At 34.9% G+C, this 19235-nt stretch overlaps 1 protein-coding gene across 1 annotated transcript; it reads left to right on the top strand.

The window, feature by feature from the left end:
* Window positions 1–5415: 5415 nt before the first annotated feature.
* Window positions 5416–13724, top strand: EMB2279 (pentatricopeptide (PPR) repeat-containing protein). Its single transcript, XM_006845918.4, has 9 exons — window positions 5416–7207; window positions 8423–8614; window positions 9206–9287; window positions 9395–9586; window positions 10106–10219; window positions 10958–11048; window positions 11132–11289; window positions 12401–12829; window positions 13047–13724. Exons 1-9 carry the CDS (start codon window positions 5952–5954, stop codon window positions 13431–13433), a joined length of 2901 nt encoding a protein of 966 aa, XP_006845981.3. The 5' UTR covers window positions 5416–5951; the 3' UTR covers window positions 13434–13724.
* The last annotated feature ends 5511 nt before the right edge of the window (window positions 13725–19235 follow it).

Raw genomic sequence — 19235 nt, 5'->3', positions numbered from 1 at the left:
CTTTACGCGCTTAAGAAAGAGTCGTGTTATTTTTAACCGAGTTTAATATATTTGGACCCTTCGCATTCATTTTAACTGAATTGACTTTGAATGGGTCAGGGTCGGGACAAGCAGGCAACATAAACCTTTTCAATATTTTAGCACGCGCTCATTGAATTTTGATGGATGATAGAAAATTAAAATATGTGAAGATAGAGGTTCTTCCACAATAAACTATGGTTTTAAAACTGGGCGTATGGGAAACTGGTTTGGATGGGTGAATTGTCGATTTGGGATCGGCGATCCGATCGAATTTCTGAATTAGTAGATAAAAAAAAAAAAAGGAATTGGAAAAAGTAATAAAAATAATAAATGTTTGAACTAGATGATCCGACAGGTTCAGTATTGCTCGGCTCCTTAAGATAACCGGTTCCCTAATAGAAGTGGCCAGATCTATGAAAAAAAAACGGATTCGTGGTTCCGGATTAACAATTCCATCTAGACCACCGGTTTTTCAAACACAGTCTGAATAAAAATTCTCTCTCGTTACATAGTAGGGTATGTTTTTTGTATATATTTAATTTTTTTTTTTTATTTGGAGTACCTAAATGTGTCGAACATATATTTGGATTTCACCAGTAAAAAATTGATAACATGCAATACTGGTCGTTTGTTAGTCTTCCCTTCAACATGGGTCATCCATGATGTGAACTACTCAACCTTTTACCGGCCTAAAACAGAAGGAAAAATAAATTGAATATGGACCCTATATCAACTTGAATGAAAAAAAACAAAAACTTTTGAATTCATATAGATATCTAATTTTCAACAATCAAACACTTAAAACTATGTCTTTTAAAAAATAATCATATGATGATTTTAATTATCAAAGCAAAACACACCTTCAAATGGTGGTAAAAGATGTTGTTTCAATACTGGAAATCTATGTGATGGCTTGAAATTTTATCTTCATATCTAATTTTTAAACATATCTATGAATACTTAAAAAACTTGAAAATTGACAGTCTGAAAATGCATTACAAAATACAATAGTTCAAAGACTCAAAATCCATTTTTTTCCCATGTCTATACATTTTGAGGTCGAGATGATCAATTTGAGTATTTTGGGGCATCGAAACAACTTCTTTTAGTGAGCTTTTGATGTGTGCCTTAATTTGATTGTTTATCAATTTGAGTATTTTTTGGCATCCAAACAACTTCTTTTAGTGAACATTTTAGGTGTACCTTAATTTGATTGTTTAGAGCCTTTCCCTTATATAAATTCCTTTATATATATATGGACACGGTTTCTATGAGTCCATGGACTCACATGTAGAAATGTAGGCCCCTTAATACTTTATTTTTTAAATAGAATTTGATTCTAGTTTTTAGAGAATATATAATATTTAACATGGAGATTATTAATCTGTAAAATAAATAAATTTTAAAAAATTATAAAATTATATTTTTTGGAAAAAATATTTGAATCATTGATTTTATTTTTTCTTTAAAGAACTATTATTTATGGGACCTAGCTTTGGTGGATGGTGTAGATCTCCAAGTTTGCATAGTAACAAGTACGGGCTTAGACGCACCAAACAATTTATATATATATATATATATATATATATATATATAACCATTGTGCTCATGCAATGTTTTCTCTAGTTTTCCACTCACTCAGTCTCTCATTTTTTTTTTTTTTTTTTTTTTAATATATATATATATATATCCATTGGGTTTGGCTCATGCATATGGATCATGGGGATTCCTCATTGCATAATGACATAATGTGAACTGTGGCACAATCTATGGGCCTGTTCCTACATATTTTTGGCAATTAACAATTTCCTAGCGTTGATTAGTAACATGCAAATTATGATAATGCCTTCCAATCATGTCTCCTCCACATTCCACAGAATAATGTCTGATACCATGCTTTCTTAAAACATAACAATAATAAGGGTTGCTCAAAACCCTAGAAAGTGTTGGGTCCCACCACCTCATGTCTTGGTATATTCTCTCACTAAACATGTGCCCTATAATTGCGGGCTTGGTACAAGATTACACAATGATGGTGAGTAGAAAAATTTAGTAAAACTTGATGCCAAAAAATATATATTACTTCATGAGCATTTTGTATTTTTTTTTTTTTTTTTGGGTAATTCAAGGCTTCTACCTTTTTTTTTTTATATAAATTAGGGAGTTATTTTTCTTTTTTAGTATTTTATATTTACTTCCTTTGGTAAAATTTTCTTTGCATTTATTTTTTCTACATAACTTGGGGTGACCTTATCGGCACCACGACCAACATGAAAAAGAAAGAAACAAATGAGTAAATGTAGAATAAAATAATTTTATCTTTAATACAGGAAGGTAACAATTGTATATATTCTTTAAAGTGAAACTGGATGGTTGAAGGTATGCTATTACTCGGGTTCAAAGTGCAAAAATGGTATTTTAAACTCTATGATGAAGTTTTTATTTTTCAGATTTTACATCTAATGACCAGGGGTGATTGTAACATTCATGTACCGTAAGGTGATGGTCATATAGTTTACGATACTAGAAAAAAGTTCATATGCTCTCTACAAAAAATAATCATATTAAGAGTAGTGAGAGACCATTTTCAGAAAGATAGATCGAAGTACTTAAATAAACTCAAAATCTCTTTTTCTTTTACCCCGATAATTCTAAAGTGGACCCAGATACATTTAAAAAAAATTCCAACAAATTGAAATTAAGTGTACAATGTGCTCCTGTAGAAGTCCGTAGTACCGGCTATTGAATAGTTTAATGCAAAATGGGGCAACAATTCTGAATTCTACCTTGCATGAAGGTGTTTGGTTATCAAACGTTCGTCCAAGATTCTTATAGAATTTTGGACAAAATAAAACCAAAAAAAATAATAAAAGAAAGAAAAAACAACCCTAAACTTCTTTGGTCCTATGTAGACCGTGATATTGTTGCCTAGGCCTTCTACTGAAGAAATCATAACAAATTCTCCCCATAACTCATTTCAACCCTAGAAATTGTCCTCTAATAAATGTCGACCCTAGAAACTTCATCTCTACTGTCAACCTTTATGTCTCTTGACTCTCTTCCATATGACACAACTACTACGTAATCAAAGCCCCTTCCACACTGTATCAAAACCTGTACATTTCCTTAATTTCAAGAAGTTGGATGAAAAAATCATGAAAAATAAAGGTTTCACAAGTCATGTGCTTATGTCAAACACTTATTAAAAATTATTATTCTCCGGGTCCAGTTTCGATGAGTCTGCTAACTCATATATTTATATGAATCATCCCTCTGAAATTCATCTTAGTTGCGGATTTCATGTTTAAGATTTTAGCTGTTGAGAATCTCAAACATGATGAAAATGAATCTAAATAAATACATTTTTTTATATGCTTTTACCACCGTCCATTTGAGGTTCTGGTGCGGTGTTTGATGAAAATAATTTTCACATCTACCTTCGAGATGGATGATTTGACTCAGCCGAGTCGTAACAGACCTTGGGTGAATTTGTAAAAATTAGCCAATAGATATCAAAATAAGACAAGACTTGGATGAGTTCCTACTCTAGAATCGGCAAGTCACATGCTAAATTGAACAGATCGAGTCCTAAATAAGCTACTCATTTTTGGAAACCGTCCATCCCGACCTACCATTTGCCTAACAATATTTTTCTCATGAATATCAAAATTAACTATTTGGAGTTTTGCCCTTCTTCGGTCATAATGTTGGATACTACCATGGATACTGCTGGTAGGATATCATGGAAATCTCCAAATCTCACAATGCTTGAGCCATTTTTGCCTCACTATCAACACAGAAATCCCTGCTTCAGATTTCATGGTTGGAGGTACATAGCTTTGTTTGCTACACTCCAAGTTCAAATCCCGAAAGAGAACAAACCAAAAAGAACAAATAAATAAAAGAAAAGAGAATAAGTTCATGGGCATGCAATCAATAAAGGAAAAGTATACAATAATCCATAAAGAAAAAGTATACAATAAAACTATTTACCATTGATACCCACGGGTCAAAAATCAAGCAGCTGCAGTTGTTTCATTAACCAAGCTCAAAGCTCAACAATAAATTTTCAAACCTGGTGATGCACACAAGCTGTCACTGTTTGCGTGCGGTATCCGTGAATCCAACCTCCTCTGCTCCTCATGCCAAAGATAAAGGATCTTAGTAATTATTTCATAATCCATCCAACTTGGTCTTCAAACATAATCTTGTAATAATAACCTTGGCAATCACAAATCGATGTTTTATGGTAGGATTTTTTGTAGGATCCAGTGCCCAATCCAAAATCCAAAGCAAGTTACATTTTAGTGAACTACATCTGGTTTTGGTTCATCAAAAAGTGCAGAGCTTCAACCCAACACTTGCTCTGAGCCCAACCCACACCCACACCACCATTAAAGCAAGATTAAATGGGCCATTGTGGAGCTATATGCAGAGTGATCGCAGGCCTTGAGCCCAAGGTCCATGATATTTAGTCATTCATTGTGGTCATCAGGACCCTGAATGCGAACCTTGAGCCCAAGTAAAAGGTGAACCACTAAGTGCATGCAATTTTTGGGGTCAACACTTTCTTATGCTACATCCTAAATCGGCCCAGACCTGAAAGCCTATGGGCTACCCCGGGCTCATTGGCAGCTTACTTTAAAGTACGTTTTTGCCTGAGCGCCTTCAAAAATATTGTGAATTTAGTAGATTTATAAACACTAAAAAATGGATGATCCAGATAGTATTATAAACATACACTATTTTTAAGACTTGAAATTTTTTTTATTCTATTCCTTTATTTTGGGGTAGAAATGATCAATTAGAAGGTTTTTTAACATCAAAATAGCCTTTTGTGTCATAGTTATGTAGTATAAGGTTGATGCCCCATATGACCTTTTTCTTGAATTAAGACCGGACATACCACCTCTCCTTTCCAAATGATAAAAGTAGTCATTTTTGAGTCTGAATCGTACCAACTGGTTCAATCGGTAGATTGTATTGGTGTATCTGCCAGTCTAGTCGAGAGTTACATCTGGGTAATAGAAATCGATCTAAAATAGAAATTAATAAGGTTGTTAGCTAACCAACTAGACCGGGCTGAACAATCTTATTAAATACATATTATATTTTGATTCATTATCCTTTTTTTTTTCTGTTTTTTTACTTTTAAAATTTCAATTCAACCAGGCTTGCAGTCGAACCCTAGTCCACACTCGTTACTAGTTTTGCAGCAGGTCCATTTGGACTAGGGCTGTTGGTGGACTTGGCTTCTGGGCTTTCCAGACGAACATATGCGCTAGGTTCGGGTTGCATGGGAGTAGTGCAAGGTCGGGCCCAGTATATGACCAGAAAATTTTTTAAGCATATATTAAACATCTTTAAATACTTTTTATCATAAATTCGGGTTGGAACAGTCGAGGCCCTAACCCAATTAGTACGCTTAGGCTGCGGTCGTCCCTACAGTCTTTGAGGCCGGTCGGGCCAACGTGGACAGCCCGACTCTATTTCAGGCCATGACAAATACTGGCATATGCCTTTTTTCTTTTAAAATATATGGACGAAACCGTCATTAATACAGAGAAAGGGCATTCTTTAGACATTTCTCTGTATACGCTATCCACTCTTCCGGGTTTAGGGTTTTGCAGTGAGTACTATCCATGGCTCGCTGTAATTTATTGTTGTAATGGAATTAGGGTTTTGAAAGGGTTTCAAGGGATAAGCACCAATATTTCAGTCCAATAGTCGTTTTCTCTCGGTAATTCGTATGGAATTGTATTCCAATGGCTCTGTTAACTGTTTTAAACGAGGTCTTTTTGGTGGCTTAAGTCATTCATTTGCTGGAATTCTCATGAATTCCTCTGTAACCAATGAATTAGGGTTCCGATGGCTACTTAATCGACACATTCCATAATTTTAGCTGCTAGATTGTTCTGAATAGTGGAGAAATGGATGTATCAGTGGTGAACGGGAGCATTCATTTGAAGAACTGGTTTATCAATTCGAAATTTGGAACGGATTGTTCTTATGTTTTTCCTTCTGTGAAGGTTCTTAATTTATCTATTTTTATGGAAATGGAAACGGCCCGTCGATTTAGGAGTCTCAAAAGCCATAAAACTAGAAGTTTTAGGATATTTTCCATGAAAGAGGCGCAGGATCAGAGATTAACTGGTGGTGTTTTAACAAATGATTTACAATTCGAGCCTGCATTTGGGGAGTATTTGAAGGCCATGGAGTCCGCCAAAACAAAGAGGGATAAGAATTTATCTCGTGAAAGGGAGAGGCACAGTTTTAAAAATCGTGAAAGTGAGGGAAATCTAGATGTCCTTGAGAGTGATGTTGATGAAAATCGTTGCAGTAGAAAGGGAATCAGTGGAAATTCTGCTAAAGAAAGAACTACGTATGATAAGTCTAGTTCTGGTTTTGAGATTCAAACTGAATACAGCAGAGATAGAAGTGTAAGCAATGTTTTGAAAGATGGCAATGTTAGAGATAAATGGAGAAGAGATATGGGACAAAATGGAAGTTTAGAAGTTGCAAAAGACAGAAGCATTAGAGAGGTAACAAGCAGAGAATTGAGGCAAAAAGAGAATTTAAATGCTAGGATTGAAATGGGTTCTAGCAAGATTACCAGAGGAAATTGGAGGCACAGAGAAAATTTGGAGAAAAATTTGAAACCCACCATTTCAAATTGGGAAGAATGCCATGTTAATCATCTCAGCACGAAAACAAGTGAACAAGAGGTTAAGAAGGGTGTATACATAAGGAGGCAAGTGGATGGTAACTTACAGGAACCTTCACGAATAGATCGCAACATTCCTGCACGGATAGAACAAAACATTCATGAAAAACTAATTGAGAAATATGAGACACCACGTGGGAAACCTTATGATGGGATAAGTGTATATGGCACTGATACTGAAAGACATGGTTCCATAATTCAAAGAATTGTTAGACATAGCAACCAGTCACTTAATAGGGACGAGCATCGCAGGCCAGAAAAAAAATATGGTGGGAAAAGTGAGGTTTTGAAAAATAAAGAAACTCGAATGTCAAGGAGGTTTACCACGAATGGTGCTTTAGGCAATGATTTGGAGATGGAAAGGCAAGCATTCAAGTCTTTTGAGGTTTTCACGGATGTCAACAATAGGCCAAGAGTATTGAGAATGGAAATGGAGGAAAGGATTCAAAAGCTTGTTAAGTGGTATGTATGTGTATAGTTCTAATACAGTCAACATGTTTTTTAGCTTCTAACGTCAGAAAAGTTGATGTTGCCATTTTTTTTTTTGGTAAATGAATGTTGTGAAAACTTCACTTAACTAGCCGTTGAAGGTATCAATTTTATGCACATTGCAATTTTCCTCATTCCTTTTGTTGCACCCCAAATTTTTATCTTTTTTTTTTTGTATTTTGAATGGTTCAACTTCATATGAGCACTTGTTCTACATGTATGACTTTATTAAACTATAAAGCAAAATTAGTACGCCACTCATTGTTGCTCAATGGATACCATACGTTCATCTGAACTTATCCATTTTATACATCCCTAATATATCAACTTTTCTTCTCTGGCTTGAAATTGTATAGTGATTAGAATTATTGGCCTTTTGATACTAAACTTGGCTATGATGTACAGATACTTCAATACCGGTGCCTATAAGTGTCGGATAATATAAAAGCATTTTTGTACAATGGCAAAAATGATGGTCATCTGGGTCTCGGCCGTGTTTTGGCATCATAAGACTTGGTACAGAATGGTGTATTAATCAGCATAGGAACTCTATTTTGGCATTGTTTCAGAAATGCTGCAAGTGAAAATGAAGAAAACCTAATATTAATCTCTCACCCTCCCTCCTTGACACTCACCCTTATTCTCCTCCTTCTTTACTCTCTTTTCTGCTACATCGTACAAGTGCCCATGAGTTATTTCTGAATTCGTATCATCTATTGTACAATGAAGCTAGGTTTTAGTATCCCAGTTGGTTTGTGAAATCCTGCAATTTTTGAATTTATGTAGCTATTTTGAAAGAGAACTGGTGCATGATGTTGGATTTTACAGTTTTAATCCAATGGTAATAACTCATTCCGTACCATTGATTCATTGAATTAACTACGAATTTATGTTGTGTTCTGGAGTACTATACCACAGTGGTTCTCTCATAAAAAGAAAAAGAAAAAAGAATAAAGCACCAATGCTCGTTTGGTCAACTTGCAACCATTTATTTTTTGTTTGTGCCAATTGCTTCTTTGGCAGATTCCATATTTGTCTGCCATGTCGAACTTAGTTTTTCCTTTTGTTATTGAAGCAATCTTCTATTAGCATTTTCTTTCTGAATTGTATTGTCTATGTTTAAAATTATACTCATATTAATGGGTTTTACATTAGAAAGATTAACTTTTTGGTATTTACTTGTTAAAGGTTGAATGGTACAGATGTCAATTTGCCAGAATGGCAGTTCTCCAAGATGATGCACAGTGCAGGAATCAAGTTTACAGATCATTCAATTCTGAGGGTTATCCGGATATTGGGGGATCTTGGAAACTGGAGACGTACGTTACAAGTCATTCAGTGGCTTGAATCTCATGAGCGTTTCAAGTCCTACAAGAGCAGGTAAAATTGTTTCCACCTTGGATTAGTCGAATATTATTATATTCTGACATTTGTGATATTAAAAATTAAGCTTGTGGTCTGGCCATCCAGTGTAATTTCTTTTGAGGTTCAATAAGTAATTGGTACAAATCCTTGTGACTCTTGATTCTTCCAAGCTAAGCGGCAACTTTATTCTACAGTATCACTCCCTCCCTGAAGACATGAGCAGCCTTCAATTTGGCTAAGGAATACATCTGTTCTACTCAGTTGTTTTACTCCTTAGTATTTTTTATTTAGCTGCCCCATTATCTCATTAGATGAAATTCATTGATGATTAGGTTAAGAGTGCCAAATGGACTGATGTTCGAATCTTCCTTCTGTGTTTTTGCGTCTCTCTCTTAGATACACACACACACACACACACACACAAAAAAAAAAAAAAAAAAAACACCCGCACTATCAGAGAAAATGGAAAAGGAAGAAAGAAGACCCAATTTCTCAATGAATGGTCCATCCATACAAACAGAAACTTGGAGTCATCTGTGCTGGTATGTATGTGGCTGACTAGTAAGAAGTGATATCCTTTGCCTAAATCTGAACATTTTGTTGCAGATATATCTACACAACTGCCCTTGATGTGCTTGGGAAGGCAAGGAGGCCTGTTGAGGCACTGAATGTTTTCCATGCTATGCGTGTAATATTCATCCTGTAACTGTAACATGAATTTTTATTATATTTTAACGTTTTTAGTCCTATTCTCTTTCACAAGCATTGTACGTAACTTGTTTTTGAATTTTTCAGGAACAAGTATCATCATACCCAGACATGCCTGCATACCATTGTATTGCTGTAATTCTTGGACAAGCTGGTTACATGAAAGAACTATTTGATGTTATTGATTGCATGAGAGCTGGTCCGCAGAAGAAGATGAAAAGTAGCATATTGGATAAGTGGGATCCCCGTCTGGAACCAGACCTTGTCATCTATAATGCTGTTAGTGATTGCACCATTAATGCTTTATGAAGGGATGCTCAGTCCTTGTAAGGAAAATATGAGGATGACAACACTTGGAACACCTTCATGGGTCGTCCAGATGGTCCAGAAACTGATATCTTGGCAGTACTTTGACTTGCAACTTTTTGAAATAACGACTTTCCCATGTTCCAGCATTTAAAATACTGAACAAGTGAGGCCATTTTGTATACATGTTGAGTGAATTTTAAAACTAAACCATCCTTGTCTGGCATTTTAAAGTTAAACTATACCAAGGTTAACCTCCCAGTAGAAACAAATTGACCAATGCAGGTACTGTCATGATATTTTAATTTTCTAGACCGCCTGCCTGTTCTATGCAGGTGTTCTAGGCACTTTTCTGATACTTTCCCTTCATGTTAGTAGTTTGGGATCCCTTGTTATCAATATATCAAAGAAGGGAAGTGTATAGTGCTGTGGTTCGGCAGTCATGTCTCCCTTTGAGTCCATAATGTGATGAATAGTTTCTGGTTTCTGTAGGTTTTGAATGCTTGTGTTCAACAGAAACAATGGGAAGGTGCATTCTGGGTATTGCAACAACTAAAACAACGCAACATACAGCCCTCCAGCACAACGTGTGGTCTAGTTATGGAGGTAATATCCTGTTGCTCTGTGATATAGGGACTCTCTCATTTTTATCTATTGATTTGTTTCTTATTAGGCTGGATATCCCTATAAAACTAATGCCCTGGTTGTTGGTTCATTTCTCACTATACTATTTCATTAAAGGACACGGGTTCATATTTCACTCTTTGTTGCCATTCATTTGAGTGCTGCTGTCGGTGCCAATGCTCACATGTATAATCCAAAGCCTGGAACCAAAACTAGATTGAGTTCATAACTCAGGGCCCAGCACATTTATGCATAAAGTTTTGGAACTTATTTGAGTTTGTCTAATGTAAAAATGGACTTCTTTGACTGTGTTTGCTTAGTTCATCTAACTAGTGACATCTGTTGAACATTTGTTATGAGAAAAGACATACCAAATGGTAGCAATCCTTTTTTGTAACTTCCCCCTCCAAACTGGAAGTGCTTGTTGGGCTTCAGAGCATTGAATGTTGAGGAATTTCACTCCTTTGTTTTTCATCTACTGATACCATTTGATTTCAATTTCTGTTTGTTCTTTCTGATAAGATACTCTAATTTGATGCTGTTCTCCTTTTCTCATCATCATCAAAACCTTTTAATTTTTTAAAAAGAGAGAAAAGTTTTAACCTTTTTATTTGGTCGAATTTCTGGGATGGTTTCTTTTCTTTATAAAACTCTTTTAGTCTTTTGTGGGGTTTAGATATTCAAACATAAGCTCACAATTTATGTTTGCTCAACTTTCAGGTAATGCTTGCATGTGAGAAATACAGCTTGGTATATGAATTCTTCAAGAAAGTGGAAAAATCCTCTGTTCCAAATACTTTGACATACAAAGGTACCCAAAGAATATTTTTTTGTTGATGATTTTCAGTTATTTTCACGCATTATATGCTACCCATTTCATGTTATTCCTTACAGTTCTAGTAAATGCTCTCTGGAAAGAAGGTAAAACAGAAGAGGCTGTATTAGCAGTGCAGGACATGGAGAGGCGAGGTATTGTTGGCTCTGCTAGTCTTTACTATGACCTAGCTCGTTGTCTCTGCAGTGCTGGAAGGTGCCAAGAGGCATTATTGCAGGTCTGTATTATAGAACAATATTCTCCTCTGTAAGCATCTGGTCTTTCATATTGTTTTTTTGTGTTGAAAGTTAAAGTATTAGTTGGTTCTTTAATCATGTACTGCTAAGGTGATTGTCTCGTGAGGATATTTTGGGAGTTGGAAGTGGTATGGTTTTAGTCAAACATCTGTTCAAGTTGGACAATTAACCTGGATGACTTGGTGGTTACTAGATAGGTTGCTGGTTCAAGCAAGTTAATATTCTGTTTTACTTTTTTACCTTTAAACTATAGTGCATGTCAACTTAACAGAAGAAATACGAGTAACATGAGAAATCTTTGTCAAAACACCAAGCTTAATACTCACAGCCACTTTCTTAGGTTTGAGATCAACTCATCTCCTCTCCTTAATCAGTCTGCTTGGCCTTGAGTGGTTGGGTTACATATGGCTATGAACCTAATAGTAATCAACTAAAACTAATAGCAATTAGCAGCCTAAAATCTTACTGAAATTTTTTTTGCTTGACATTGTGGCTGTTTTGGACCTCTCATGGCATCAACTATATTTCCAGTTTCCAATGGAATCAAAGCTTAGAAATGGGGTTTCTTTCCTAAGTAAAAGATTGAACACTGAGTATTATGTTTGGCTACGGTTTGGCAGTTGGTGTTTTATTGTTCTCTCTGTGCCATGTTCCCTGTTGTGAGAATGAGGGTGTAGATGGCTTGGCAGAGGAACGAGAAGGATATATTTGTTTGTCGGTTACATCTTTCCATAATTTGTAGATTTCTGGAGATGCCTATTCTCATCTACGCTAATGTTTTTGACTTTTGTTAATTTTATTTAGTTGGTTAATGACTGCAACTTTACAACTATAAAATCATCATCTTTCATGGAAAAGGACAGTTTGACAAGGAGGGTAAAGCGGCAGTAGTATGGTACCATATTTCTTGTTTATAACTAGAAATTTTCTTCTTTCATAGAGTACCTGTATATGCTTTTAATAAGGCTTGTTCACTTAATATTATTTCGTACCATAAGTATAACACATGGTACTTCATCAAGCTATGGTAGTTTATGAATTGATTTGATGTTAGGGACTAAATTTTTTCTTATGGGTGCACTTGTTTTGCAGGTTGAGAAAATATGCAAGGTTGCAAATAAGCCTCTAGTTATGACTTTCACAGGATTGATGCAAACTTGTCTCGAAGTGGGAAATGTTAAAGATGGCGAATACATCTTTCGCCATATGCAGAAGTATTGCTCCCCAAACATTGTAACATGCAACATAGTGCTCAAGTCCTATGCCCAAAATGGGTTTTTCAAAGAAGCAAAGGATTTGTTTCAAGCGATTTTGGATGGTGGTGCCAAATTTAGGGGAGAAACGGATAGGGAAAGGCTACTTCCTGATAAATGCACATTTAATACCATGCTAGAGGCTTGTTCTGCTTCAAAGCAGTGGGATGACATCGAGAGTGTTTACATGCGAATGGTTCATCATGGTTATCAGTTTGATTTGAAGTATCACCTTCGACTGGTTTTAGAAGCATCCAGGGCTGGAAAGGTACTTAACAATTGATTTCCCTCCTCTATTAGCATGCTTTCCTGTGATAGCCGGTGATACCTTTTTGACACTGGCTATGAGGATTTCCTCTCTCTCTCTCTCTCTCTCACTCACACACACACACACATGCATGCATGCGTGCCCACTGGCAAGGAAGATTTCATCTCATATTCCCTGTCTTTCTTTCTCTAACCAAATCCATTGATTCACGTTTCAGGGGCGGTTATTGTGTACTGCCTGTGATCACTTGGTTCAGTCAGGTAGAAAGCCTCCTGTTCCAATCTTTAAGGAAAGGTTTTGCAATGCTTTACATTCTGAAGACTATGGAGAGGCAATCAGTTGTGCCCAAAGCTTGGCGGCTATTCGCATTATTTCAAAGAAGGCATGGTTGGATTTGTTCTATGAGAATTCAGATCGTTTCAGTAGAGGCTCGATAGTTGGGTTGCTAGATAAGGTGAAGAACACTGTTAAAGATGAAGATAATCCATGCCTGACATTACAAAATTTAGCAGATTCGTGTCGGGAGTTTGTAAATGCCAAGAGCATCACAGATTCTGGGCAGGGCTCAGCAGAGTCATGTGGTGTGGAGGAAAAAAGTCTATAGATGTGAATCTCTCTCTCCCCCCCCCCCCCCCCCCCCTCTCTCTCTCTCTCACACACAACAAAATATTTGCATGGATTCTTGGGTGGAAGTCTCAAACTAGCTGCATAGCCGAGTTTTCTATTGGATGCAATGAGTGCATGGATCTCTCTCTCTCTCTCTCTCTATTCATGGTTGCTGCTGTAAATTATGCCTTATATTGTAATTGGACTAGCTTCGAATGGACTCTGTGTGTTGCTGACAGCAGCGTATTTCATCCGTAGTTGAGAATGGTAAGGAGTTGGATTATCTTAAGCTCTGATTATAAAAGTTTTAGGAGATCGAGTATTTACTTTTTACAAGTATGAAAATTTGGATTTTCTTTCGTGCATATCCAATCAACTTGAAAGTGTGGCATCACTCATCTCAATGAGGTGCACCAGGAAAAACAAAAAACAAAAAACAAAGAGAAAGAAAAAACTAGTTTGAATAACATAACTGACCAAAATGTCCCCAAAATATTTAGGGCACTTCGGTCATTTCTTCTATTGACGGTTTCAAACTAATTTTTTTATTTTAGTGCATTTTGGTCATTTCTTAAATTCAAACTAATTTTTTGTATCTTTTAGGTGCACCTGAGCTAGTTACACACCCACAAATTTTCATGTGAAACAAGTTCATAGAAAAATTGAAAATTTTCATGTGAAACAAGTTTATAGAAAACTTGAAATTAGGACTAACGAAATTCTTGTTGCCAATTTTTTCCCTTCTAACCTAAAACCAGTTTCAATTTTTTATTATATTGTTACAAAACCTCGTGCATGGGGGATAGCATGTGTACAACGGTCCACTTAGAAGGGGAAAGCACTTGGGTAGATCTCCATGATGGCTCTAAAAACAATTTTCAATTCAATACAATAAAATTTGAAGCTTAATAAATAGTATAGATAACGATCAGTAAATACTTGTTTTTGAAATAAAACTGGCGGATCATAAAATTTGAATCTCAATAAATGGTATAGATAGCGATCGGTAAATACTTGTTTTTTAAATGAAATTGGCAATCTAGATAATGTGTTGCAATCATAGTTAGCAAGTTGGGAAGTGGTCATATATCGGCTCACTATAAAATCGGATATTAATTATGGATAAAAAAATCAGATAAAAAAAACGGATAAAGTCGGATAAAAAATACGGATGGACAAAAATACTTTATGTAAAGATATCACAAATATATCACTAGGCTCAAAAAATCGGAATGAAAAAAACGGATAGGTTAACTATTCTAACTTTGAACCATACTAACTATTTAGTCATGTTAATTTAAATTCCAAATTCAAAGCTTGTGCCATATTAACCATTTAGTCATGTAATTCAAAGCATGTGCGTATGCACCATACTAACTATTTGGTCATGTTGATGAATTCCAAATCCAAAGGTTGTGCATATTTCTCTGAAGTATTTACTCACGACACGTGTCCTACGTACCCAAAAAGCTAAGTATCATTTTCTATACGTGCCCCGACAACTATAGTTTTTAATAGAAAAAAATGGAGCGGGGAAAGAGAAGAGAGAAGTGGTTGCAGAAAAATAAACAGAGAGGGAAATGAACGCAGAGAAAAAGAGAAGGGGGTGACATCGGATCTCTCAGAGATGAGCACTGAAGAGCAGGCACGTGCAGAGGTTTTTCAGATGATGTTGTCTTTTGAAGCAGAAGATGGTGAACTTGTTTGTAAAGAAAATCAGATGGGTGCGCTGCGTAGAACTCCGATGGTGCTCTCTTTTTTAAACTTAAGGATTTTTTAATCATGTTTAGGGAAAAGCCCTAATTTATTTTGCCTTAATGCAATATTCTTTGAGCTACGTTAAATTTGGGGATTTTTTAGCTATGTTAAATTTCAGGATTTTTTATAGTTAACGTTTAATAAGTCAGCAGTCACATGCAATGAGCCCGTTTTAGGATAAAAAAAAAAAAAAAAGGAAAAAAAGGAAAGAAATAAAAGCAAGAAAAAGGTAAATGAACTTTTTTTTAAGGTGTAAAAAATGAACTTTTATAAAATAGGAAAGAGGTAAAATAAACTTTCCAAAAAAAGAAAAAATCATATTCTATTAATAGTAAAGTTTTTTTGGAACGATTTATTGTAAATATAAAAAAATCACGTTTTAAACTTCTTCATGAAAAAAACGATTTTTTTACGCTCTTTTTAATAATACACAGATTAAAACGGTTTAAAAAAAAACTCCGATTTTTTGAAAAAAATCATGTTTAATACGGCGATTTGCTAACTATGGTTACAATACACACTATCTTCGAATCTTAGTTTTTTTTCACAACCATAATGGTCAAGCCCAAGTGATTGATTTAAAGTTTTTCCTGTGCTAGAACTACAATTTTCAACAAGTGTTGAGGTGAGGTTTTTTGATAGAGCTGCAGCACTATCAAACCATTTTCTAAAAAAAAAGAAACGCAGTTTCTATAAGGCCTTGGATGTACGAAAACAAAGTGTCAACTTAAATCCTTGTTCGGAAAGCACTATGGGCATCAGAAATCTTCATGGTGGCTCTAAAATCAATTTCCAACACTAGCTACGAAATTTGAAGCGCAATGGTACATATTGCGAATCCATAAACACTTATTTTTATGGTGAAATGGATGGCTTAGATAGTGTGTTATTAGAAACACTATTTTTAAGGCTTGAAATCCGTATTTTTTTTCATAACCATAATGGTCAAAGCCGAGATAATTGATTTAAACTTCCTATGCATAATTGAAATTTTCTGCTGGTTTTGAGGTGATATTTTAGGTAGTGTGATAGAGTTGCAACCCTATCAAACCATTTCCAAAAAAAAGATGATGTTTTTATTAGAGCCTCACCTTAAATTTTTGTCTGGAAAGCACTTTGGACATCAAAAATCTTCATGATGGCTCTAAATTCAATTTCTAATCCCGACCGTGAAATTTGAAGCTCAATGCATAGTACAAATTATGGATGAGTAAACACTTGTTTTTAAGGTGAAATGGATAGTTTAGTTTTTTTTTAACAATATACACTATGTTTAGGGCTTGGAATCTTTACTTTTTTTTTTTTACAAACATAATAGTCAAAACCGAGATAATTGATTTAAAGTTCTTTCCTACGCCAAAACGAGTTTTGAGGTGGAGTTTTACTTATATTGATAGGGATACAGGCCATTTCCATAAAATGATCGAGCTTTTGTAGAGGTCTAGGATTTATGAAAGGAAAATTGTTTGGTGCGCCCAAGCCTGCACTTGTTACCTTGGAGATTTACACCGTCCACCAAAATCGGGTCCCATAAATAATAGTCTTCCGAAGAAAAAGTAAAATAAACAGTTGAAATATTTTCTCCAAAACAATATCATTTCTAGTTTTAAAATTTTATTTGTTTTTACAGATTAGTAATCTCCATGTTAAATATCATTTAAATATTTCCTACAAATTAGGATCAAATTCTAAATAAAAAATAAATTAATAAGGGGTATGTATTTCTATGCGTGAGTATGTGGACTCATAGAAACCGTGTTATGAAAACAAAGTAAAGTCTCACCTTGAATCCTCGTCCGAAAAAGCACTTTGGGCAACATAAATCTCCATGATAGCTCTAAAGTCAATTTCCAACACCGACAGTGAAAATTGAAGCACAATAAATGGTATAGATTGCAAATCCATAAACACATATTTTTAGGGTGAAATGGACGGCTTAGATAATGTGTTACAATATATATTATTTTTACAGCTTTGAATCCTAATTTTTTTCACAACCATGAAAGGTCAAGGCCGATATAATTGATTTAAAGGTTTTCCTATGCTAGAAGTGCACTTTTCAATGAGTTTTAACGTAAGGTTTTACTTATTTGCAGCCCTATCAAACCTTATTTTCAAAAAAAAAAAAGGAGTAGTTTCTATAAGGCCTAGGATGTATGAAAACAAAGTCTCGCCTTGAATCCTCATCTAGAAAGCATTTTTGGGCATCAGAAATCTCCATGATAGTTCTAAAATCAATTTCAAATACCAACTGTGAAATTTGAAGCTCAATAAATGGTATAGATTGCATATCCATAAACATTTATTTTTAGGGTGAAATGAATGGTCTAGATAATGAGTTATAATATACACTATTTTTAAGGCTTGGATCCGATTTTTTTTTTTTCACAACCATAATTGTCAAACCCAATATAATTGATTTAAAGGTTTTACTGCCACATAATTGGAATTTTTAATTTTTTAGCGAGTTTTGAGGTGAGGTATTACTTATTTTGATAGAGCTGCAACCTTATCAAACCATTTCCAAAAGGCTCACATGCAACTATTGCCTTTTAATTTGAGCCCTTTGGAGTATGTTATTGTATTGTGAGCTGACATTTCAAATCATTTTCTATATTCATGGATTTGGTTTGTATAATGTGGTAATCTTCTAAATGTATTCGGGCCAACTGATTTATGGGCCCATGGCTTTGGGTGATTTTAACCTCTTTGTACTAATAGTAAATAAACTTTGTTACGTAGTCAATCGGTGCACGGGCCGGTTCTTCCAACTTGGTCAGGTGGTTCAACTGAAATGAGCTGGTTGCCAAAACTGGAAATGACAAGGGAAAAAAGTAATTATAGAAAAAAATCGAAGCTAATAAGATTGCGACAAAAGAGCAAGTTTTTTGTGCTGGCTCATGTTTAATTTGACAAACAGAAAAGGTTCACCAATTATGTAATTTCTTTTTAACTTTAAAGCAGTTGACATCCCAACATGGCTTGTCACTATTCATGTTAAAAGTTGTCATCAGTAATCTCGATACCAGATACAATTGAATTGCCATTGAGATAATAATTACAATAATGATAATCTTTACCCTCAGCTTCGAAAATTTTTGTGCCGCTCAAGATAATAATTTTAAAAAATTGCCCTTGAAAATAAAAAGAGCTATTTATTGGAAATGCCAATTAAGGTGTATAAAAAGGGCCCTAGAAAATGCGATTAAATTGAGGCATGCCCGAATTCATGGGCCATGGAGAAGCTAATTTTGGCAAGAGGAATAGGATGAATCTGCTTTTCTTTGGCCAACACATTCAAAGTATGGATTAGGTCGATTTTAATTTAGGGACATCATTGTAACTAAATTTGTCAAAATTAGGGTTTTGCTAGTGGGAGGTTATGTTTGGTAAAGGTCTTTTAAGCATATTCTAGATGCCCGGTTTTTCAGTCATTGCCCTTTAAACTTTGAAATTATTTTTAGAGAGAGAGAGAGAGAGGGGGAGAGAGAGAGTTTTGTAACTGATACTTTCAACTGAGATTATTTTTTTGGGTAATTGAGGTATGAGAGACTAATTTATATGAAACTTGGAAGATAATAAAATGAGAGAGAGGGGGGAGTTTCAGAGACAGAGAGAGAGAGTGTTTTTGTGACTTATACTTGGAATTGAGATTTATTTTTTGGGTAATTGAGGTTTGAGATATTGATTTATATGTAAGATAATAATAAAATGAGAGAGAGAGCTTGTAATTGATCCTTGAAATTGAGATTTATTTTTCTGAGAAATTGAGGTTCAAGGCATTTTGATTTATATATAAAAGACAATAAAATGAGAGAGATTATGTAATAGAAAATGGTTTGAAAGGCCTATAGCTATATCAAAATAAGTAAAGCTTCACCTCATAACTCATCCAAAATTTCAAATTCAAGCATTGAAAAACCTTTGAATATTGTGATTGTAAAAAAAAGGAAAAGGTATTTCAAACTCAAAAAACAATATATATTACAACAAATTATCTAGACAGTTCATTTCACCATAAAATAAGTATTTAAAGATATAC

Source organism: Amborella trichopoda, chromosome 2 (genome assembly GCF_054954075.1).
Source record: "Amborella trichopoda isolate Santa Cruz 75 chromosome 2, AtrichopodaSantaCruz75HAP2 v2.0, whole genome shotgun sequence".
In the NCBI taxonomy this organism is placed as follows: Eukaryota; Viridiplantae; Streptophyta; class Magnoliopsida; order Amborellales; family Amborellaceae; genus Amborella; species Amborella trichopoda.
Note: the sequence above shows the minus strand (reverse complement) of the source record. Positions and strands in the feature narration are given on the sequence as shown.

Coding starts and splice junctions, on each gene's coding strand:
- EMB2279 (XM_006845918.4), top strand. CDS start 5,952: ATGGATGTATCAGTGGTGAACGGGAGCATTCATTTGAAGAACTGGTTT. Junction 9,587..10,105: donor ACCTTGTCATCTATAATGCT/GTTAGTGATTGC, acceptor TGGTTTCTGTAG/GTTTTGAATGCTTGTGTTCA. Junction 10,220..10,957: donor CGTGTGGTCTAGTTATGGAG/GTAATATCCTGT, acceptor CTCAACTTTCAG/GTAATGCTTGCATGTGAGAA.